Source organism: Cryptomeria japonica, chromosome 8 (assembly GCF_030272615.1).
Source record: "Cryptomeria japonica chromosome 8, Sugi_1.0, whole genome shotgun sequence".
Lineage (NCBI taxonomy): Eukaryota > Viridiplantae > Streptophyta > Pinopsida > Cupressales > Cupressaceae > Cryptomeria > Cryptomeria japonica.
In genome coordinates this window covers 52,651,970-52,677,860 of record NC_081412.1, presented here as the reverse complement: position 1 = coordinate 52,677,860, position 25,891 = coordinate 52,651,970, and the positions used below count along the sequence as shown (strand labels likewise).

The following is a 25,891-nucleotide window of genomic DNA, read 5'->3' as shown; positions in this document are numbered from 1 at the left end:
TTGATTATATTATGGGTACAGAAGAAACTAGCTTTTGATTGTTTTCATCTTCTCTTTTGTGAACCTGCAAAATGAAGATAATTAAAATGTTATTTAAAGAAATTTGAGAGTAGTTGAAATTTGAAAATGTACCATACAAACAAATTTAGGAATATGGATAAGAAGATGAAATGCAACATGTGCAGACTTGATGAGAAATTTGGAATGAGTATTGCTCTGGAATACCTCTGCATGAGGAATTTGGAATGAGTACCATGTTAGATTTTCTTCTTATTCTAAAGGCTATGCATTTGGACATATGTCGGTTTCTATTAGCTATTCAGTTTGCAATAATGATAAGTTATTCTTTCTGTTTGGGTTTAACACGATTACAAATTTCAAGTTATTTTTATTACTGGATTTGGGATGGTGACCATAGTTTTGAAGATTCTACAACATATTTGGACAATTTCATCATCTTTATTTGCAGCTACAAATTGTGTATTGGTTTAAGATGCATTTTTTTCATTTTAAACAACGTTAATGGGTAATGAGTATTAGTCTATAGCCATGTGATGTACAGTAAAACATAATCTTCAGAGGTGATAGGATGCATAGGACATAAGCAAAATTTTCACAAGTGATAATTCGTTTCACATAATTGAAAAACCATAATGCTGCATATATTGATACCTCAACCAGATACAGTAGTTGCACATGGCAAGTAGTTTTGTTGTAGTGTTGTTTTGTTGCATCAGCGTATATACAAGCAGATGCAACTAAAGCCACTAGCTGCCATTCTGAAGACAAATAGCCTAGGCCAAAGAAAGTTAACAGTATTAAGTTAGCAGTAACATTGCACTGGAAAATGTAACTTTCCAAAAGATTTGAGTATCTAGTAGGTTGTGGATTAAAACTGCTAGATAGCTTATCATAAAGTGGCTGACAGATACCCGGTTTTCTTGTGGCTTGCATCTAGTCTAGTCACGAGGTGTGACTGTCCTTTGGAAGCGGGTTTTTGTTTTCTTTTGAATTATTTGAACAATGAAAGGAAGTGTATGGGGTATAATAATTGGGCCATATTGCTAGAACAACATAAGAAAACTTATTTGATATTCATAAGAACAGAAAGTTCAAATATAAATCTAGTTTCTCTGCATATGGTAGAGAGTTGTTATAGTGTAATAGTAAAGTATATGGAAAATTGTAAAAAGGTTCTATCATTGACTGATTGTCAAGGATTGTGTGATATAGATGCAAAGGATTTGATTAGAATTTTGAGTTTTTGGATCACTCAGGTATTACAAATTACATAGGCTTGTTTCAATTGTCAGGGGCTAGATACGTTTTGGCTAGAACCATACAAACTTCATCCTTCTTATCGACAACAACAGTATGAAATAGTGGGAAAAAAATTCTTCATTATAAGCATATAAAGCAGCAACGACAGAGAAAACTACAAAAATTATAAATATATACATATTTTACTTTTAGCCTTAAACTAAATACAAGAAGACACTTATGGTATTGAGATCTTATTCGGAAGGAAATTCAAAAAGTTATAACTTGAATGTTCTTTTTTTATAAGAAATGCAGCTAACAGGGATACAGAGGAACTAGGATATAGGAATACAGAGGAACTAGGATATAGGAATACAGAGGAACTAGGATATGATAACCTAGGGAGATTGCAGACATGCAAGCATATATAAAACATCATATTATTCAAAATGATCTATATATAGCAGCAAAAGATGGATGAAGAGTACGAGAGGATACCCCAACAATTTGGCAGCTAGGGAAAAGTGGTTCTTCTCAATATTACCTGTTTGAGTTTGATTATGGATTAAGAATGTTTTTGAAGCATAAATTTTCTGTTCTACAAGCAATCAAATGCATGGTTAGTGCATTTCATGAACTCAAATGTTTGTTTCTGTAATCCTTGTTTTGGAAGTTTTTTTTCATAAAGGTACTATTTAAGCTAAGTATTAGAGCATTCACTCCTTTCTAAAAAATTTGTCCATAATGAGCGAAATTCTGAACTTGACGATGGTTTGAATTTGTTGCTTCTGCGATGTTAGGTCAACATTAAATTATGCTATAATGAATTACTGTTATATTAGACCTGAATCATCCAAATTTATCAAACATTTATTTCAAATGATTTCAAAAACTTGTTTCCATGATGAATGAATATTTCCTAATTGTCAAATATTGATCTAGTATTCATATCACAGATATAATTTGACTCAAAAATTAAAAAAAACATTGCAGTCAAATTTCCACCAAAGCTTTGAATGCATAGAAATCCATCTCTGTCAAGTGCACAACTACTAAGATGAAGGCCCTGTAAGCTGATACCAATGTACATGAAGAAAGTGTTGAATAGGAGTGATAAATTAATCGATGTAATAATCAACATGGACAAATGGGTAATCTATGATCATGGATTAAGAGACTTAAGTTTTGCAACTATGGAAATTGTAATGAAACATTTGACTATTAAGTCATCCTTTTTTCTCTGTTGTCTCAGTTATTGTTAAAATACTTATAACCTCAAATGCAAGCTAGGATCTCAACAAAAGAAAAATAATCATTACAAGCACAACACTGGAATTTCAATACAGTACAAAAATCTAATCATGATAACTTTTGAAAAAAAATAAGTGTTAACATTTTTTTGAATTCTTTTCAGAAGTTTGTAATTTTGATAAATATATAATTGAAAACATCAAAACAATTGTATTCATACCACTTTCTTTATCAAGTTCTTACCCGATATAGGCTTGTCTAAAATAATTAATAAGTGTTACTCCCAAATTTTTCAATGAAGAATAACATAAGTGATATTTATAAAAAAGATTTAAAGTTTTACTATGTAATACTTTTTCTGGAACATGAAATAATCAGAAAAGGAAAATAGTGATAAATTATTCTGAACTCATCTGTTAGAAGAAATGTTTTGCTAAGAAGACAAAAAAAACTATCTTTAAAATGAAAACAGAGACTCCCCTAACCATTCTATAAACTTCAGTAAAAGTGTCATTCAGAGATGCCATATCCATCAATATGGACGCCTAATTGAACTATAAAGGATGCGTGAGTGCAAAAGCAAGATATTGGAAATAATATTCGCAGCTTCTGACATTGTGAGCAAACCGTGACAAGGCCAATCATGCCCCAAAATGCTAATTGTTTGACAAAATGCCTAAAAGAAATGTGGTCTTATGGAATGCCATGATAGCACGATATGCACATAATGCATACCTTGAAAATGCTTTAGAAAATTTCAAGAAAATGCAATCGACAGGTGTAAAGCCAAATTGCACAACCTTTGCCAACATCCTCCCTGCCTCAAGGCATAGCGAACTGTTTGATAGAATGCCGCTAAGAAATGTTACTCGTAAACTGCGATGATTGTAGTATATGCACAGAATAGATTTATTTTAAAAAATCTGGAAAGGCATTTTGAAAATGACAAATGAATCATGTAAACTCAAAGACTCTGTAAAAGGATAAAAATGAACACCTGGACCTGTGAAGTTCCTGTCAATAAAAGAGTCTTATTTTCTTATGGTAATCTGCTTAGCCAATGTATAGAATACAATAAACAGTAATTAAAATCCTAAATTCCTTAGAGGCATTCTCCTTGGGCATTTTATAAATTGAAAAAACATAGCCAGCTAATGAAAATAAACCACCATTGCATATTGAATTTAATACACCTTCACCTTTTTTCCTTCTCTGGCTACTACTTGCATTTTACATATTCCTTGCAAAAAAATGTTGGTTTTCCAGTTAAAATGCTCGACTAAAGGTAAAAAGTAAAAATTAAGCTATAAGTTTTCCCTGATGTTATTAATCCCATCTCCCAAACAAAATCGTAGCCGAAGGATGACGATAAGTTGTATTCCAATTCAAAGTGACATTAGGTTCTAAGATTCTTATTCCTACGAGCTTCCCAAATGGGAAATATCTGGCATAAATTTGTAGGCAAATCATAAGCAGAGAAGATGGGGTTCAAACAGTATATGAAACGGAGCAACACCGTAACAAACGTGCCGATTCCAGATCCAAATATTGTTGCGGATTATAGATTCAACATGACTCATAATTCAGACTCAAAATTGAATGTAAATGCACACATATTATAATCAAACTTGTAGATTTGAAGGAAATTAAGCTCTGGCAATGATATCAGACAAACAATGAACCTAACCTGTAGTCAAAGTAGGGTATCTAGCGAGCTCCTGTCGGTAGTTGTGGATGAAGCTGCTGGCGTATAGAGTCTGGTAATGACCTTGAGCTACTGATGTTGTCCACTAAAGCATCACAGAGAATATCTGATAGCAAAGGTATGTGGTTGATAGCAAATTGTAGAAGTATACCAATAAAAAACCTAAGCTCAATGCCAGAAGTATGTAGAAGCAGCAAGATCAACGCATGCACACTACCAAATGCCGTAACATTAAACTCGCACCTGCTGCCTTAATTATTATTGCTATGCCGTAACATTAAATTGCCAGCTGCTACTACCTTACCTTAATTATTGCATTTCCAATCTATACAAAAGCCTATGCTCGGTAGTCAGAAATAGTTGGAATATTTTTGGAAGAAAAATAAAAATAAACCCCAGCAAAAAATCAAACAACCAATAATATATCAAAAAATTAATAAATTTTAAAATAGTTTAATAAAAACAAAATAAAAACTTTAGCATAAGATAATATTTTTCATCTTGCACAATTACCAAAGTAAGTTATTGCTTTTTTTGATTGAGATGAAAACATTAGTTCCCTGCTTAAGGCAGGGACTAAGAATATGAACAAATTAAGTCACATTCTCCATTCTATATTCCGTGTTATATGACGGTAGGACAAAAAAGCACCATCATTGCCATATTCCCCTTCGAAGGTAAAATTGTCTTTATTTGCGTTTAAACAATGGACTTCAATTGATTCTTTTTTGGTTCTCCGCATGTTTTACTACGGTGATTTCACTGTAATTCAATGTATTGCTGTAAGAGGCGTTTATAATATCTGACCTATCTGTAGGCAATCGACGTAGGGCTTTTGCTGGAAATTATTACGTTGTGAGGTATTTTTTTCTCTTTATTCCTTGATTCAGACTTCAATTTGTTTGAAATTCGGCTGCTTGAAATACTTTTGGTCCTTCGTTATCAGAGAACATCTGCTATTTGATTTCTTCTGTAATAATTTTTCTTTTTCTTTCTCTAGTCCGTATTTATGTGAAGCCCTTCTTGGTTAATTTCTTTCTTCTGAAATAGGAAAGGAATTATGGAGCCGAAATCAAGTTTGGTTATAGATTTGGGCTTCTCAAATTGAAAAACTATCTTAGCTCAAACACGCTAATTGCAGGATAAATTTTGAAGATTTTTTTAGGGTTTTCTAGGCCTATAGTGTACAATTGAATTTGGGATATAAGCGTTCACAAATCCGCATTCGATTTTTTGGGAATTGGAACGTGAATGCATTAATTGGGGATTTTGATGTTTGCTGGAAATGACACTTGGGAACTGGGGATTAGGGTTTGATTGTACTGAAGTGTTTTTACCTTGTAATCGACTGACTTTGAATTCTTTGCAATTTAGTTTGGGAACTTTGGGTTTTTTTAACGAAATATTACCAGTTTCGTTTCTACAATATTGTTTTTCTCTGTAGAAACCTTTTTTTAATTAGAAATTAATTCAGTTTGCTTCGAGGGTTATCTAGTCTTAGCTTTTTTATTTGGGGACGATTTTGCTTAAAGCAAGAGTACATGACGTTTATTAGGATGAGCTTAATTGGTAGAAACGAATGTGGTTCTTATCAAAGGCCTATGAAACTTGATAACGTGTTAAAATTGGGTAAAACAATGCATCGAACATGGTGTATACCTTTTGGTTGTGGCAATGAGTTGAATACAACTCCTCAAGAGAAATTTTCATTTGAAAAAAAAATGAGTATGTGGTGCTCTGAGCTCATTGACAACAGTGGATGACAGATGGGTTGTTTTTACTCGAGTTTATTTTGTTATGTCGAATTGGGTCTTTACTTAACCGAGAGTAGTTTCCCATCCTTGTCATTCTTTACAATCTTTGTCGTGGTAGTATATTTTTCCTCGATGTTATACTATTGTCTACTTTTGGATCTAGGTGGAAAGCCTACTCCTCTTTACCATCTCACATCCACCAAGTTGGATTAATGAGGTTGAATAATACTTTGATGTTGTGGGAGAGCCAGTGAAAATTTGGACCTGGGTCATTATGGCAAGTTGAAATTTAAAATGGAAAGTCAGCCATTCTTTCAAGGTGTATTTGCAATAGGATAATGTGGTTCCGAGTGGAATTGAAATGGGTGACTGTTATTATTATTATTTTATTATTTCATACCAGGTACTGCTGGTAAAGCTCGGGTCCTGTTATGGGTACTGGTGTGGTTTGGTATGGCTTGGGTACTTCATGGGTGCACAGGTTCACCCACGAAGTATCCAAGGGCCATACCCAAGCAAATATACCAAAATATGTGCACGCATATAAAATTAAATATGCAGTACATCTAAATTCTCATCAAATCTCTGTACGAATATACCAAGCGAATCTCTATATGAAACCTTAAAATATTTAGAAGCAAAATATGAAGTACCCAGGACTGTGTATGATGCTTCTGATGAAGAAGAATATGAATATTAAAGGTCAATTGTAATAGAATTTTCATTTTGAGACTTGAGTATTTTCATTTTTGCAAATTATGAATAGGAGGTATTTAAATATTCTATTTTTCTGGTAAGTACGAGTTTCACTGTTCTTATAATTTATTTTTTTGAACATTTATATATATATATTCCCCTACCCATACCAAGCGATTTCTTTTGCCATATCGCCGTATTGGGTTCTGGTTCCTGTACCTGAATCAGAAACTTAGTAGAATAGGCACTAGTAAGAGGCTATGTTACTAAATAGGCCAAAAATCCAAGCCTCCCAAGTTATGATTTGTTTTGGAATTGCACCTGGGTTCGATCATTCATCAGAATACTCAGGTGAGATTCCAGTTATGTCAGGGTTATTCTAGGGCAATTTCAGGCTGATTCGAGTGGTGAGTGACAATCGCTAGAGTAAGCAGTGCCATGAATTTGCTCTGTACCTGCAGCCATTTTCATGTTTGGACAAATTAGAGAACTGGCATACTTTTCCTGTTTGTGGCAGTGGAGCTGCTTGTGGTTCTTCTAATCAACCTACGTCATTGAATGCTGAGCAGCTCAGTTCCTAAGATATCAGCGATCAGGCACATAGATCAATCAGATCAGAAATTTCTACTTATTGCAGGCACTAGCATTCTTGTTCAATTGTGGTATGCATGAGATTTGTGTTTAATGTATGCATGAATAGGTGTTTGATATGTATGCTTGAGATAATATTACATGACATAATATGTATTAATTAGACATAAGTAATAATATGGATTTTTAAATAGCGACAATCAATTATGGCAAGGTAAAGAAGGGAATACAAAGAGGGAGAGCTGCTATAGGCTTCCTCACTAGGTAGACCACCTCATATGGATGGTGGAAGGCTACATGAGGCCAGTAGGGATGGTATATCCGCTCTTGGGCCTAGGGTAGAGGATTGCTTTGGAGTTTGGACACCCTATGATACAAGGAGAGAGAATGGCTATAGGATTCCTCACTAGGTACACCATCTCATATGGATGGCAGAAAGCCACATGAGGCCAGGAGGGATGGTATATCCGCTCTTGGGCCTAGGATGGAGGATCACTTTGGGCACACTATTGTAGTTTCTCCTCCAACCTCTACATTGATTGATTGTTGGGATGGATTCAAGGGAGTCTCAATCATAGGAGGGTAAATAAGGGTGGCATGATGAGGGAGAACAACTATAGGACACCTCACTAGGTACACCACCTCATCTGGATGGCAAAAGGCCACATGAGGCCAAGAGTGATGGTATACCTGCTCTTGGGCCTAGGGTAGAGGATCGCTTTGGACACCCTAACATGTCTCCTTATTTGAGCTCTGTTATGATTGAACCCAAACAATGAATTAGATAGGTTATATGACTAAGATAATTGGGAACATATGATCTTTAACCCTAGTATTGGTTGATCTTATAAATTGTATCTTTGGTATTTATTTAACATGTTTGCATGATCTCAACAAGGATCTATTTTTCTTTACGTCCTTTGGGTAAAGTATCTCTAACTATATTATGTTCCCCGTTTCATTGAATTTGTGATTCTAAGGCAAAATCTAGGGTATTTCCCCAATGAGACATTACAATTTTTTAATAATACTTAATACTAATTTTTAGGGCCTATGTCTCCTATATTATAGGAGAGTTCCTATAGTCACTCCTTTTCATAGATAAGTTGTTCAAACAACTCATTACACAATCCCAACCAATCTCTCACATTCCTCACACACACAATAAACCATTTCAAACACACTAACAAACTTATCACATGGGATCTACGACTAATAATGTAATATCCCTAACACCCCCATGTAATGTCCCTTTTTGGGATGATCCTAGATTCACCCTAAAATCACAAGTTCAATTGAAACAAGGAATGTAATATAGTTATCAACATAAATACTGGTTTAGGTCCTGCAACCATGTTAGATAAAATATAATTCATAAGATTATTCATTTCTATTAGGGTTAGGGATTTAACAACAAATATAAATACATACACATATATGTCAATAATCATCTTAGCCTACTTAGATATACCATGCAAGTTGTTGATCTTAGAAATTACGCACTAATGGTTCCATTTCCGTAAATCAACCATAGGAGGGTTTGGAGAGGAAAGCCGTAAAGGGTGCCCGGTTGCTATTCAGCCCAATTAAGCCCAAGACAACTTGCCTCATGGCCCACAAGCAGCACAAACGTCCACATATATGTCAATAATCATCCTAGCCTACTTAGATATACCATGCAAGTTGTTGATCTTAGAAATTACGCACTAATTGCTCCATTTCTGTATATCAACCATAGGAGGGTTTGGAGAGGAAAGGCGTAAAGGGTGCCCGGTTGCTATTCAGCCCAATTAAGCCCAATACAACTTGCCTCGTGGCCCACAAGCAGCACAAACATCCACATTGATGATTCCATCCTTTGGGGTGGCCTACTTAATTCGAGGGAACCCATGTCTACCATCTCTCCCTAACATATCTCTTTCCATTCCTGCAATGATTGTTTGTGGCAATAAAGATTAGACAACTTATTTAATGAAAGAAACATAATAAAATTTATTAACACCTTAGTAAGAGATATTTAAAGAGCATAGATATATATGATAATATTTTATCCATATCGCATACACTAAGCATACATATCAGACATATTCTCATGCATACCACTATATTTTCTAGATCCCAATATGTCTGTACTGTGAATTGCAGTTCTCTCTTCTCAATTACTGATTTGTTTTCATCTTACTTGATGCTCCTCCCGATCTCCCATATGTATCTTCTCCTTGGAATGGAAGAGTCATGTTCTTCCATAGTTACATCCCCTTTAAAAGGTAGTGTCTCTCTGATGGTGACCGTTGCCTTTGGTTTACTAACCCGTTGCTTGTTAACCTGTGCTTCTTCATTGCTTGTTAACCTGTGCCTCTTTATTTCTTGTTAATCCCGTGCCTCTTTAATAATGATCTGCAGCTGCTTGAGTATAACCACACCTTCATTAATAATGCATAACTCAATAAAATACGTGCCTGTACATTATCTCGGCATAGGAACTCATCGATGCAGAATTACTAGCTTATTACATTAGTTTCTTGGATCAGAAATCATGAAGTCTTATAAATAAGACGGTTTCTGATCAATGATGTCTTCTTAAGTCCTTGATGGCGGGGGCATGACACCCCAATTATTACATCATTCTCCAAATATGGATAGGTGGACTGACAACATTTGATGAAAATGGTGAGTAGCTCATTAAAAACACGAGGTAAGAGTAGGGACATATACATCTTCTTGTGATAAGCAATAAGAGACCTCACATCAGAATGCTTCTTTAGTAGGACTAACCATATTGAATGTTTATCCAAGGATTGAGACAAACACATTGACCCATGAAACTAAAGATAGAGATAAACACTTCAATCCAAGTTCATACAACTAATGTGGATAGGGATAAACACACTTCTATCCATCATCAATTATAAATAGGGACACACTTCTGTTCAGGACAATCATGATTGGGGACAAACACATCCAATCACTATTTTCCATCAAATGTGATTGAGGACAAATACATCCAATCACAATTATCAACTATGATTGGGGACAAACATATTCAATCACACTATCACTCAACAAATGTTCTGATTGGGTACAAACTACAAACACATCCAATCACTCACCAACCAACAATTGTGACTTGGGATAAACATATTTAATCACAATTGAAAAATTTGAGGACTGAGTCCTCATTGTTGTGTATGTAGTCATCGTTATAGATCATTACAACTCTAATCACAAATAATATGAGATAATCATTGCTGCTACCACATGGAAAACAATTTTAGCTTTAGTCATATTGGCACAAATAGTTTTGCCACCATCGCTAGTGACTAACAAAAGGATGTTGCTTGTCCTTCAACCTGTTGTGCCTCCATCTTCTAGTTGTTTTTCTATTTAGCAAATTTGGTTTTGAGGCTTAATTTTTAATAGTCTGTCCTCAATATGGATGCCATGTACACGTGACAGTGCATTTGTTTACTATTGAGGCAATTTTATTTTATTATTTGAACAGTTTGGATTTTGATAGAAATACTTTTGATTGTACAACAATTAATGACTTGTGAAAATAGACCCTATTGCAAACAAAATGATATAATTGGATTTTTGCTTGCTTTGGCAACATACAATATTTTATTGAACTTGTAGACTATAACACAAAATATCTTTGTAAGACCTAACAAGTCATTTTGAGACACTAAATCGACTATAAATTATATTGATAATTTAACTTCAATCTAAATATATCATTAGACACTCAATCTATAGATGTGGACACTAGAAACTAAATGAAATTACTAATTTAAATGACTTACTCAATACTAATGACTTCACCTTAATTTCTAATAGAGTTACAAGCTATAATTTTATTCAATGGGAAGAGAAGCCATGATATGGCTCGGAGACTTGGGTGAAAAGTTGCATATACAAATATCATCATATATCATCGCAATTAACAGTTGTAGCATTCCTTGTTGACAGATTCCTAGTATGTAGTCTGCCAGGTTGTTGGAAAGATCGAAATTTTGAATTTGAAACTACCTCAATCCCAAACATTGGCGTGTTAATCAGTAGCAACACTGTCCCATTTTTGCTTGCCACCACCATGGAATTGAGTCCATTCTCACTAGTCTCAACATCCTCAGCTATATATTCCACAAAATGATGGAACCTCATAAATTTGACAACGCAGGTGATAGTTTTGTTTAGCACCTCCGGATTGCTCACAACATGGTCGAGTATCACTAGCTTGTAAGACAATGCCCAAGTTGTACAACTTTATAATTGGGCATGAAAATATCCTTTGTAGCCCACTGTACTCATATAGTGCAAAATGACATCTCAGTTTAGCTTAATCTCTGATATGCAAGCCTTTCTTCCTTTGCCTTCGTCAACCAAAACATGCAATGCTAGCACTGCAATTGCGTTGCCATCGTAAGATTGCAACCAGAATTTGAAGTGCTGGAATTTCTTCACTGTGAAAGGGTTGCTCATAAGATTGTGCCAAAATATTTCTTGTATCCCACTAGCTTGAATAGCTTGCCTTCCTTATCCATGGCGGCTTATCAATTTCTCTTATAGAATTCAGATCAAATTTATAGAGTGAGGTTAGTACAATTGCCAAGTGTAGGTGGTACGGGGCCAGATACATTATTGCCAAAGAGCAATAAAGACTACTTTTGGTAAGCTAAATATGATATGATTGTATTCCATATTTTTCAATAATACATGATACTAATTTGTAAGACTTGCATCTTCTATATTATAGTAGAGTTTCTATAATCACTCCTTGAATAAATGAGTTGTTCTAAAAACTCATTACACAATCACAACTAATATCTAACATTACTAAATAATTCTTGACATGCACAATAAACTATAACAAACACACTAACAAAACTATCACATGGGATCCATGACTAATGTTGTAATATTCCTAACAGTTTATATCAATCTTTGTTGTTTATGTTGTGTAATGCAAAAATTAATTCCTTGCCATGGTTATTTTTCTTGGGTACATACATAATTATGTTGAGAGGTGTAATCTACAATGTCAGCAAGGGAAAAATATCGGATTTTGTGACAGTGAAAGTAAAATTATGTAGGGCCAACATTTATTTTTTAAATATAAAGACACTACAATAAAAATGTAGTAAATAAAATAGCTTTATACTACAATAGTATAAAGACAACAAAGTTTCTAAATATGTAATATATAAAATGGCTTTATAGTAAAATAAAGACGACACCAAATATTTTAAATATGTAGTAAATAAAATAATTCTAAAGTAAAATTGTGTGACTCTTAAGTGAATAAAAAAAATAGCTCTACATTGTTTTTTTAATCAAAGTACCTATTTATGTGTTCATGTCTATTTGTAGTAGTTTAAATAGATATTAAATTTTATTATTCATAAACATATTAATATAATTTGTTTTTATTTAATGTCTTGAAATTTTAGAAAATAAAATTGCTTTTCAAAGAAAATATAACTAGCATAGCTGTCTTTAGAGGAATACAAGTAAAGTATGCTGAAAGATACCATCTTTGTTCATTATTCCACTTAAAAATTAATTATATTATTATATTTTAATTAATATTAAATTAGTATTCTATTATGATATTATAATTAATATTAAATTATTATGTAGGGACCTTTCAATCCCCCATAATTAATAATATTAGATTGAGACAATTACAAAGTTAATTGATTGCATGATAGAGATAAAAAAAATGATTGACAAGTTAAACTTAGAGCGAGTGATAATTCAGTGGTGGAAGTGAAGATATAATTATCATTAAATAATTAAAAATTAGTTAAGTGAGTGCATGGGATGAGAAAATAAATAAAATTAAATTAGAAGAAATAACAATGAAATATTTTTTTTGCTTTTCATGCATTTAAGTGTAATGCTTCTAGTTTTTATTGACGGATGTTTTGCATCCATATGCGAGTGTAATACACCTTTGATGTAATGAATAATGTAGACAATATAAAATAGCTCCTTAATAAAAGTTAAAACTTATATACCTTTATGTATGTGTATACAATGTTTGGTCCAAGATATAACACAAAAATAATAATAGAAGAGAATTGCATTGCAAATGACATGAATGGACACATGAAATATATTATTATGCAAGGACTTCGACATGGATCATATTACAATGAACTTGAATTGACTTATATAGCTATTCTTGTGAATAATTTCCAACCTAAACCCAAGCCAATTATTTACGGGAAAGTTTCCAAAACTAAAAAATTATTATTAACTACAGATTAGCTCAATATTATTAACTACAAACACTTTGGATCAATAAAACCAACACTTCCCCCTTGATTCAAATGGAACCAAAAGATGAATTAGAGAATCCATCAAGCTACATTGTCTTGTCATTCTATAAACTTAGTCTCCTATGTACAGGTTTTGATCAACCAGTGTTGACACCTATATGGATCCTTCCGATGCACGACCCTTTGCATCACATTCTTGAGTGAGCAACACCTGTCAGTCTTGTACATCTAGTGCCTCATACTGCCTCACACAGTCTGAAGATCCATTTCGTCTTTCTGACACTAAACATGTTAAAATTTATCATCTATCAACATGCATTTGACGATTTGTACCACATGCAGTATGAGCACATTTCTTCATTATTCAACTATAATGACCATTATATTGATGATTCCTTGACTTGCTCAGGATAATGAAGAAATATATTGGGCAAAAATTAACAGGTTTGCTTATTGATTATTTTCTTTTTGCTTTGTATAAATTTAATTGGATATTTTCTGCTATTGGGACAGTGAATCCTATTTTGAGTGGATTAAAATTTGTTTTTTTTGACCTATATTTTATAGGTACAAACAAGTTCATTAGATTTTTCTTTTGCAGCGATGAGTATGTATTCTTCAGTAGCTTGCAGGATAGGGGATTTAAGGTGGGGTTTTTGATTAATCTTGTTTTTTTTTCTTGAAAGAGGATTGATGCATGCTAATTTGTTTTTGTTTTCTTGTCAGTATGCAAGGACCTGCTTTCTGATTTTTTGGCTTGCTGTATAGCACAGTTTTTAGGTCTTCCCTTATTATGGTCTAATTAAGGATCCAATTCTTCATTGCCATTTTAACTAAGTTGCTGGTTTGGGTTCGGGCACCGGTTTGGGTTTGAAGAACCGATGCATCATATACATCAAGTTCAATATCAAAATAATAATATTGAGTTCAAGTATCATTGTTTCAAGTTGACCAATGAAGCAATAGTTTGCAAAAAATGTGATTATACCCGATTAATCCTGAATCTTGGACCTAGCCGATTTATTCCCTGAAAAAAATCTGATTCATGAAAAAATCATTGACCAAGCGTTGACCCAATTTTCAAAGATTTGTTGCATTTAAATCACGTTAAAATCATGTTAAAAACCCCAAATATCATTGTAAAAAATTGCAAAACCCTAGAAAAACGTGTGAAATTATTGTAAAAACTTGCAAAACCCCCCTAGAAAAGCACGTAAAATTATTGAATTGCTTAGAAATAGGGTTGGTCTGAGACAAAATCAGAGTCAATGTGGAATCAACGTTGAAAAAGTTTGTTATTTTGTCCATTTGTGGGGGGTTCACCATTCCTCACACTTCACTTGTTCAAACCCACGAGCTCAATGGCCAAGTAGGGGTTTGAACCTTGGTGGCTACCTCACCAATGGAGTTTTTCTACCACAACACTAAACATTCAAAGACATTTAATATATGTAGATATAGATATATGATTTCTAATTTATAATTGATATAGTTATTTTTTGCTCAAACAAAGACATACAATTCATTATGTGAGCAATATATCTAAAGTGCTCCACGAAATAAATCTGAATGACAACAAACAAGCTTACGTAGTTGTAATAAAAGAGACTCCAACACATAATCATTAAAATTTGTCTCTACCTAAAATAGTAGTTGCAAGCTAGGTATTGCCAAAATCAGTCTGGATCTCAGTCTGATAAATTTTGATCTTAGCTACTTCACAGACTTAGCTAATCTTTGATCTCAGACTTAGACAACTATTTGGTGTATTTGGCAAAGTTCCCAGACTCGGACTCGACTCTGACTCGGCAAGGCTGACTCGGCTTGTAACTCGGCTCGGACTCGGCAAAATAAGAAAACCCTTGAAATTTAGAGATTTTTAACGATTTAAAACTTGTTTCATACACCCATTATTGAATTAAGCTTAAAGACACTATAACATCATCAAATAGAAGCTAATTTGATCACATACATAAACATACATCCATCACATGTGTAGAAATGTAAATTGTAGTTGAAGGAATTAGAAAACATAGATATATAGAGTTATAAATGTTGTCCAATGTATATAAAATCCATGACTTCAAATGTTCCCAAACATATTTGTAACTGTAAAGTGTAAACAAAAACAAGTCTATGGGTTAGGCTCTGGCTCAGCCTCGTCTATCTGCCTCCTAGAAAGGCGTCTAAGGTAGGTCCTGGATGACTGAGTAGCCATAGTCTCTGCATGTGATGTGCCAGTCTGAGTAGCCATAGGTGTTGTGCATGATCGTGCTCTATCCTCCTCCGCTGCCATAGCCACAGCCTCAGCCTCTCTGTCTGCTTGGTCAACCCACTCAAGGTCCTCATCAGTGAAGACTGGATCGGTGGACTCAGTGAGCCAATCGGACTCGAGGTCGACTTCCTCTAGAGTGATCGGAGAGGAGTCAGCGTCCAAAATCTGTCTGGTCCTGAGACGGAGGTTGTAATGAACAAAGACTAGATCATTCAACCTCTCCACAAACAATCTATTTTGCCTCTTCGAGTGGATGTGCTCGAACATGCTCCAGTTGCGCTCACATCCAGAAGCGCTGCATGGCTGACTCAATATGCGGATGGCAATTTTTTGAAGGTTTGGGGTTGAAGGCCCAAACATTTGCCACCATCTATCCGAGATAAGGAAAAGAAAAAAACATTAGTCTCATTTCCAACTTTAAAGGTAGATTATAAAATGAAAAATTAAAATGCATAAGTCATAAACTTTAGAATTTTCTACCTGGCTGCAATTTTGTCCGACCCTCTTTGCACAATTGGCTGGCAAAGATTGCCCCTACTGCATTATTAAATGCATTCATCTCGAGCAGTGTAGCTGTGGTATCAGTGCCCATCCATTGTACTACTGAATATAGCTTGCTAAGAACCTCCTCATCCGCTTTGAAATCAGCACGGAAACGAAATGATGGATTGAGGTAATAAGTTGTTGCATGGATGGGCTTATGAAGCTGGTTATGCCATCTTTTATCAATTATGTCCCAAATGGGTCTATACTTATCCTCAACTCCAGCATATATAGATCTAATGGCCTCCTTGGCCCTATCCATGCCCTCATATATGTAGCCCATAGTGGGCTTCTCCCCATCAACAACTCGTAGTAGAACATAATATAGAAAAAAAACCGACATAATCAATAAAAATTAACACTTACCTCTTTCAAATTTGTTGAGAAGTGTTTGAAATGAGCTTCTATGGACTCCTTGATGCTCTCAATGCAATTGTAGTGCTGCCCCAATGTGATTTGTGCAAGCTTTTCACCTCTTCCTCTCAGCTGGTTGCAAAACTATGGCTTCCTATTTTTGTCTCTTCCTCTCTTTTTTCTTCTCTTCCACTCATAAAAGTGAATGCCAGTCCCTTTTAGGGTTATAAGAAAGAGAAATGGCAAAAAAAATCATTAAAAAATGTTATGTTTTTTTTGTTTTTTTGACTGCACATTTTTAAGTGACACCGGCTGGGTCACGACCCTCGGACTCGGCGAGTCAGGGAGTGACTCGCTGACTCGGCGAGTTAGGCGAGTCACGCCCCTTGACCCATCCGAGCCCGGGTCAAGGTCACCATGACCCGGCAGGGGTCACCCGGCCCGCTGGCTCGCGTGACTCGCCGCGAGTCACGAAACTCTAGTATTTGGTGACTGCCCTTTTAAAAAGTTAAATGAATATTTGCCTATGTAATCAGCAATATGAATATAAACAACAAAATCTATTTTCTACAATTCATGGGTTAAACTCTATTTCATTTACTCTCTATATCTCTATGCTATGGAAATGCCCTTAAGTTTAAAAAAAAAAAGTAGTTTGTGTCTATTTTTCTACAAATTTTTACAATTTTTTAAAATCCAATTTCTTACCCATTTTTTCAAAAAATCTTATACTTTTGGTTTGCCAATTTTTTCCCCAAATGATTTTTGTTACTATGATATAAAGCATTGCAATTGTGGAATATGATTTGATAAGCTTTCTAAAATATTAAATTAGCCCTACAAAACTCCTTGCCTCAATTACAATGAAATTCTTGGATCACTTCAAAATGGCTTTCACTTTTACTATTTGTCTGTTAACTTTTGATCTCAGTTACTTCATAGACTTAGTTAATATTTGATCCGACTTAGACAACTATTTGGTGTATTTGGTGACTGCCCTCTTAAAAAGTTAACTGATTATTTGCCTATGTAATCAGTAATATGCATATAAACAACAAAAATTTATTTTCTACAATTCGTGGGTTAAACTCTATTTTATTTTCTCTTTATATGTCTATGCTATTGGAATGCCCTGAAGTTATTTAAAAAAATAGTCTCTTTTTCTACAATTTTTTTTGTTTTTTTTTAAATCCGATTTTTTGCTGATTTTTTCAAAAAATCTTATACTTTTGGTTTGCTGATTTTTTCCCTGAATGATTTTTGCTACTATGGTTTCAACGATTAAATATCTGATCTAAGTTGCAAATTAATAATGTTTATATTAGAGGAAGACCTAGCAAACTGGAGCTCTTAGAGGAAATCACTGCTACCTGCCAACTGTACTCTAGTTGAATAACTTGTGTTGACACCTCCTATGCCTTGTGTTAAGCCTTTTCTATGGTCATCTGGCACTAACATTGTGATTTGTATGTTCTTCACCCCAATGTTGTTCTCTGATCATTAAACTAGTAGATCTGATGCCCATTCACATTGATTAATAATACTCCAGTTTGGGATCTAGAGGATATTCTGAAGCCCTTGGTGGTACTCTTTTAACATTTTGGTTTCTCCTCTGTCACTTTTTGGTATATAGTAAGGCAAAAACAAACTTTTGGAGGATTGAGGGTATACAAGATTAACTGTAAACCCTTTGGTAAGGAGCAATAAGGTTGTTTTTATATAAGGGTGCATGTTGGTGGTATCCAGCACCTTGATCAAATTGGGTGTGTTTTGTAACTTGAAAAAGGGTCCTTTGCACTTAAACATGGTTATGCATGCATCCTTCACAAACCAATCCTCACCACAAATTTAATGCTATCAGTCAAGTCAGAGACATATTTGTAAGATTTTAAGGTACCATCAGATTTCAAGTGGCTGATTGCAAAAAAAAAATGTTTTTGGGTATTTAAGCCTCTGGGTTCACCCTGGACGAACCAGCTCGCCTGGGCACGAACCCAGGTCGAACCCACAGGCGAACCGGACCAGGACCAGTACCAGAACCAAACCGGACAGTACCAGGTCCTCAGACGAGCGAACCCTGCAACTTAGCTTTTAAGATACAAATGTTAGCTTTTGTTTTTTGTTGGTAAATTTCCCTTGGAGGGGTCATGGTGGACTAGTATTTTCACCGAATTTTGATTCTTGATATGTTTGCCTGGTATTTGAGTTCATTTGCTTTGCTCCTTAGTAGTGTTGCATGTCATCCCATGCAACCTGTTGCATTTCAAAACTGCAAATAATAGAATTTAAAAATAAATTGTGCTGTAATGATTGCTTAGGAAGAGTAATCTCAGCCCTAGCTAGTGGTGGAGTACCAAAAGTTTGCAGCAACTTCAGTTAAGCTAATTTGTTTATACTGTTTCCAACATACAAGCCATCTCAAGCAAAAATTGTTTAAATTGGTATCTGGGAGCTGTACCCAGGATGTATCCATACACAGATCAGTCCAGGACTGGAATCTGGAATAGGCAACATGCCTGTATACAAGCTAACGCAGTATCAGAGAGAATTAGTAGAGTGGATATACGCCAACAGCAGAGTTGGTTTCAATAATAATTGAGTCATGATTCTTTCAAAATACCAGCTATAGGTTTTACATGATTCCATAGGCCTTGACAATATTATTCATTTCAGTATTCATCCGTGCCTTCATCACTGGTGGTATAGGCATCAGTCACCATTGCTTTAGATCAGGCCATTGAGATTAAAAAATCCAAATATCTGTCTCTCTTCATTGTCTGTAGACGATAAATCTGCATGCATCTGCACATTTGATTGAATTTTTGAACATAATTTTAAATTTAAAGCCTTTAAGAATTTGCATTAGCACATAATCCAGAGCATTGATCAGTAAGCTGTGAGAGTATTGTAGGTCTTTTTACCTACTCCTTGTGCTGAAATTGGCAAAACGAAGAGTTTTCATTGCAATTTCTTTCGAGCATTCTGTATAAGATTTCAGTCAAGTTCTGTTCATGTATATGTTCTATTGAGTTCGTTTCAATGGTTTCTCATTTTTTCACTCCATTTTAAAAATATTTATTATGCAATATGAATGGATCTGATTCTCCCTTCTTTGCTTCCCCCCTTTTTGTGGTGCACTTGTGAACTCCTCACATTACACTGGCGGAAAGTGTCTAGATTCAACAGTAGTCTGTATTCTTAAAATGTGCTAACAGAATTCTTCTTTTCATAATGCTGATGCAATTGAGAATATGTTAGTAACTTAATATGGATGGATGCAAGTTGTCCCTGTTTGCTTACGTTTTTCTTCAAGTATTTGTTCGGGAAGCTCTTATTTCAGACAATTTTATTTGAATTCTGCTCAATGCTAGGATGGGACTTATCGCTTGTTGGTTCCATACTTTTTCATTTTTTCAAACATTAAGTTCTTTATGACTATCTCCCTTAATGTCTTCTTGGAGCTGACAAAGATGGTTTGAGAATTAATAGTAGGGATAAGTTAGTTTTCTGAGGATGCTGATTTTGGATTTTTTAGTATTTGCTCATATTTAATATTTGTAAATTCTTGGCTTTGTTAAAGCAACTTACAGCTTGACTTGGGGCATTCTTTCTCGTTGGCAGAGGATGTCTTCATATGGAAATGTGATAGGGGGGAAACTCAAGCTGAAAGGCAAAGCTCTGGATGTGAAAGCAGGGGGCATTAAGAAAAAGAAGAAACAAAAGAATCAATATGAACATGATTTGTCAGTACTAAAGATAGAGAAATCTTTGGGAGGTACAGAGGATGCAGTATCTGATCCCCAGATGACTGGAGAAGCTGAAAATGGAGGTGGTGAAGCACAGCAATCGGTTTATGAGGATCACCGCACTCCAGCTGAAAAGCGATATGATGAGCAAAGAGATAAACTGGATGTCAGAAGGCTGGCAAGGCTGGCAAACAAATCACACAGAGACCGAATTGAAGATTTCAACCAATATTTAGCTAATCTTAGTGAACATTATGATATTCCTAAAGTAGGGCCAGGATAATTTGAAACTACTCTGATATTCAGCACATTTCTTTGTAATAGATGGTGTGCACACTGGATAACTTTCAAGATTTTATTCATGTGATTCGCACAATGCTTTCATGTCTTGGATTGTAAGTTCCATTTGTTAGAATGCAATTTTCCTGTAAAATATTACACTCGAACTCTGAGATCCACTCACCAAATATTCAGGCATGTACTAATGCTTTAGATTCCTAGAATCATGTGTTTACCATAGCCTGTAATTTGTTATTTAATTGCTGGTAAAATCTGCTTACATTTGGCGTCCAACAACCAGATATATTGTCCATTATTGCTATTTGTGTTGACACTTTTTTCTTGCCACTCTTTTGAATCTGTTTTAAAGGCGATCAAAATTTCCCCTCTGGGTTTCGAGGCATGTTGTTTGTAGAATCATTAAGAAGTTTTACAATTCAGTGTTCTATTTACTTTCATTTGTGTTTTGGAGAAAAAATCAGAAGAATCGAGATTGTATCTGGATGTAATCTAAATAATTTAGAGGCTAAAATTATGTCACTGTTGATTGTTCACAGGCATGATATCCTTGGTACTTCAAAACTGGACATCCTTGTCCATTTTCAAAGTCTAAATTAGATATATTCATTTTACCTGAGGTATGAATAAATGATATATTTGAAAGAAATGCAACTTAATGTAAGCTATACTGTCAGCTCTAAGATGCCTCCTCAAAACATTCAGAATCTATTTATATAATAGGCTTCTATGTTAGGTATGCCCTATAAGTTGTTATTTAATTGATAGTCAAATTCTTACTGCATAAGGCATTGACGAACCAGACAGATTGTCCATGATTGCCATGTTTCTGTTATACCTTAATCTATTGAAAGTGTGCAAAAGGAGATAAAATTTTCTCTTGGTTTCAAGGCATGTTGCTCGTAGAATCTTCTAGAAGTCTTTTACACAAAAAATATCAAAAATGTTTCAGAACAGTACGATGTAAAGGCAGGAATGCACCTTCAATTCTTTTGTCATAACTACAGTCAAATATAAAAATGAATTGGGTGCTTTTACATGCAACCATACACTCACTTTAATTGTTTTGAAAAAAATATAAGAACTGATAGTGTGCCTGAATGATTTGTAAATTAATTGGAAGTCAAAGTATGTCATTGTTGATTGTGCCCTGGTTTGTCCTTTGTACTTCTAAGGTAGACAGCCTTCCCCATGTTCGGTATCCAATATTGATATCATCATTGTGTTTAAGGCTTGAATAGATGATATATTTGTTAGAAGTCCAATTTCCTGTAAGATGCTACTGTCACTTATTTAGTTGCCTGTTAAATTTTGGTTGCATCTGGCATTGGTGAACCAGATATGTTGTCCTTAATTATGATACAAATATGTATATTATATGTCCCTCTTCCTACACTACTTGTCTGCAAAAGATAATCAAAATTTGCCCCAGTTTCATGGCATGTTGCTTGTAGAACCATCTAACAGGTTATACTATTCAAGTATAAAAAATATTTGAAAATTCTATTTCTATGCAGGAACGTGTCTTAAATTATTTGACACAACTAAGTAATAGTCAAACATCACTATGCAATGGTTTCTTTTACATGCATTTTCTGCTTCCAGTAGTGTTATGAATAAAATATTAGAACCAGAAGTGTGATTTTAAAATAATTTGGTATCCAGTTTTTTAGTCCCTGCCTCCAGCAGAACTATACCTTTCGCTGTTTTTTCTAAAATCTGCATGAATATTTGTGCCAGGTCAAATATTATTCACTTCGGTAATGTTTGATAATATGAGTCAATTTTTTGGATATTAAAATTAGACTCTAAAAATTCTGTTGGTTGCAGGGTAATCCTCTGGGTGAGCCAGTAAAAATATTTGGAATAAATGAAAAACATACCCCTGCTTCTGGACTGCAAAAATCCATTGTTTGTTATGTTAACCTCTACCTGGCCACAATGCAATTCATTGTACCAAATCTATGTTTAAGACGTCAGCCTGGAGATTCTCTGTTGGTTTCATGGTAATTCTGGTTAAATCAACATTACTTTGCACTGGTTGCAAACATATCTATCCGGGTCCTGGGTGCTAAGATCTCTAAGAGTTGTTTATTCATATTCGTTGGTCTGCCCAGCTTGGGAAAGACTTTGCTGGCCCAGACTATCACTGGTGAGACTGGTGTGCCATTTTCTCATGTTCTGATTCAGGATTTGTGGAGCTTCTTGTTGTTGTTGGCAATTCAGCATTTGTGGCCAGGGGGATTTGATCTGCAGATTGTTATTGAGCCAGCTATTGCAGAGAGAGCGAAGATTCTTGAAGTAGGGACTCAGCTTTGATTTTGTGGACTGCTTTTTGATTTTGAGTTTTTTTTGCTGCAATTAGATTCAAGTGAGTTCTTTCACTGCAATTAGCTTCATTGAAAGTTTTTAATGTTAATAGGATTCAATGAAGTTATTTTTTTGTTCTTTTTAATGGTCAAAGCATCGTAGACATTGGTTGGGTAAAGTTCATTTTGGCATAGGCTACCAACAATAAAAAAGATGAAACCATAAATTTTTTAGGATGGAAACGCTACTGCTGATCAAGCACCTGGCTTTGAGAAAGGTTGGTAGGATATTTTAAAAATCTTGTTGATGAAAAACTGCCATATGTCTGTCATTATTGTTTTAGTGTAACTAAGTTTTCTGCTCCATGGATTTGTGCTGATAAAAAAAATGAAGTTGAAATGATGTTGGTACTAGGTCTTACAAGAAAGGAACTGAAGTCAGCATCAGTAGAGTTTGATAATGCAAAATTGCTTAGGATTGCATGTTGTAGTTTTCCATGAGGTCCCAAGACAAGAAAGAAACTGAAGTCAGTGTCATTAGAGTTTGATGTAGCAAAATTGCTTAGCATTGCGTGTAGTAGTAGTGCCATGAAGTTTCATGCTCTAAGGAAATACAAATATTATAATTTGCTTAATGTGTAAGAGCCCCTAGGAATTTATGAGCATGGTTATGTGATACCCTTTAGGACGGCATTCCTTCCTACATTTCAAGCCTACACGGACACTGGCAGCAGCCTTGTAAGGGTGCCAAGCTTGCAGATCTCTAATACAAATTTCTTTGAATGCATAGAATGTGAACATATTCAGTCATACCTGCCTTTTTCCCTGTGAACTCACATTCTAGTAAGCCTGAGCTCTGCACTGGCAATCTCTATTGAGATATACATGCTTAAGAAAATAAGTATGAGCCATGTAATGCTGCTGGGTGTCCTCTGAGAACTTCATGCCCACCATTTTCAAACAAAATGGGGATGGCATATAACAGTTACCCTAACGAAGGACCAGCTCATGCTTCAAGGCATTCCCTTTCCAAAACAGTCCTATAATTCTGTTTTTGGGTGTGCAGGTGCCTTAAATGAAGCAGTTTGTATTGCAGGTTGTGAAAGGGTGCCCTGTTATTCCCTTCATTATTGAGCTCAATTTAGCTATAAGGGAGTCTGTTATTGTCTAATAAGCACACAATTCTAAGGTTTCCAATCTTTTGATATTGGATGCATCTTTAATCATTGATGGTGGATTAATGCAATATAGTGCCATGCTAGACGATGCTATGTATCCCAACTATTACTGCATTGATATCCAGAGAATCAGTATTGATAACACATATCTAGAGATCCCAGCACTTCACAGGAAATAATTGCTTATTCCGGATCTCATGAATATGAAAAATGCACTACTTTTGATTTTTGCTATCAGACAACCTCCTCACAAAACTAGCCAAGTTTCCCATATGCATCATTTCATTTCAAAAATAATGTCATGATTTAACTTATGAGAATCACTTCTATTCTTTCTCTCCTTCCTCAGTAACATTTAATAATACTGCTTTAAAAGTGCATTGCCTGCTGCTTCAATGTGCAGAAGATGTCGGAATTGGGCCGGCTGCAATCTTTGCCAACTTTTTGCAGCAAAAATTTCAAGCTTCCTATGATATGTAGAAGATAAGAACTAGGTTTCAACCAAAGGATTGTGTGGCTTCTGACCATCTTTTTAAAGACAATCGCGATTGATTGTCAATATATATCTTTGTACTTATGGTAGGAAGATTTTCTGTTCAACATGAGATGTCTGTTATCTTTCTCGTTCTAATGGATTTTGTATTCTGAATCATTGAGGTATCTAAATCCTCTATCAAACTTCAACTATCAACATATTCCAATTGAATTATTGCTGTATGTTGTTGACAGTTAGAAATGTATGAATTATTTTGAAAAATGAAATCTACTCTACCGTCTTATCTTGCTGTACACTAATTTTACTTGAAGATTTTTATTTTATTTTATGTGTAGGATTTCTTTATGTAGACTTTCCATAGACTATAGGAAAAGCCAGATGTGATAGCAAACCTATGGGGTCTGTTACAGCTTGATAGTATTATCAATATCAACCATATAATTTGTCCATTTGCTTTTAAGCCTAGGCTGAAATGCATGCGATCAATATGGTTAACTTTGTTCTTTTCACATTTCAGAAATATTATTTTTTAAATATCAACCATATAATTTGTCCATTTGCTTTTAAGCCTAGGCTTAAATGCATGCGATCAATATGGTAAACTTTGTTCTTTTCACATTTCAGAAATATTATTTTTTAATCACATCTATAAGGTGTTATGGAATGCTTTTGTAATTGCTTTATTATATCTAAATTGTTAGTTGAAATTTTTTGTTTTTGCTTTTAAAAATTTTGGTTTTGGTAATTAGTTAAGTGATTACTTTGTATATTAATAACATGTTCTGATTATGTAAATGCTTTTTAAAATTTTTTTTAATGAGGTGGTTCACTTAAAATAATAAATTCGTTGTCTTGGATGTTCTAATAAATTCATATATATTTACTTGCGACTTCCAACCGTCGTTATAATCAAACACGTGGAACTCTTTTAATGTTTCTTTTTCATTATCTTGCTTGTAAAATAAGGATCCCCTGCTTCTCATAGATTTTCTGCTATCATTCAGTTCCATCAGGATTGGTTGGGGTCCATTCTTAGAACCATAAGAGGAAAGGGCTGACCATGTTTCCATGTCTACTGGGACCAATACATTCAAAACAAACAGATTCATTTCTACTAACTCTAATATAAGCTTAAATGATCTTGTGCGAGTA

At 34.6% G+C, this 25,891-nt stretch overlaps 1 protein-coding gene across 7 annotated transcripts; it reads left to right on the top strand.

Moving 5' to 3' along the window:
* Positions 1 to 4,798: 4,798 nt before the first annotated feature.
* On the top strand, positions 4,799 to 24,922 carry LOC131038805 (uncharacterized). 7 transcript variants are annotated; one of them, XM_057971359.2, is made up of 3 exons: positions 4,799 to 4,893; positions 5,034 to 5,076; positions 20,335 to 21,054. In XM_057971359.2, exon 3 carries the CDS (start codon positions 20,338 to 20,340, stop codon positions 20,740 to 20,742), a length of 405 nt encoding a protein of 134 aa, XP_057827342.1. In that variant the 5' UTR covers positions 4,799 to 4,893; positions 5,034 to 5,076; positions 20,335 to 20,337; the 3' UTR covers positions 20,743 to 21,054. The 7 variants fall into 7 exon arrangements, 5 of the variants coding, with proteins under 5 accessions (XP_057827342.1, XP_057827341.1, XP_057827343.1 ...); XR_009104547.2 differs by lacking the exon at positions 20,335 to 21,054 and adding an exon at positions 22,587 to 24,922 and having other exon boundaries at positions 4,849 to 4,893; XM_057971358.2 differs by having other exon boundaries at positions 4,877 to 4,893; positions 20,294 to 21,054.
* Positions 24,923 to 25,891: the final 969 nt, after the last annotated feature.

What these genes read in the sequence shown, in the direction of transcription:
- LOC131038805 (XM_057971359.2), top strand. Translation starts at nt 20,338, where the DNA reads ATGTCTTCATATGGAAATGTGATAGGGGGGAAACTCAAGCTGAAAGGC.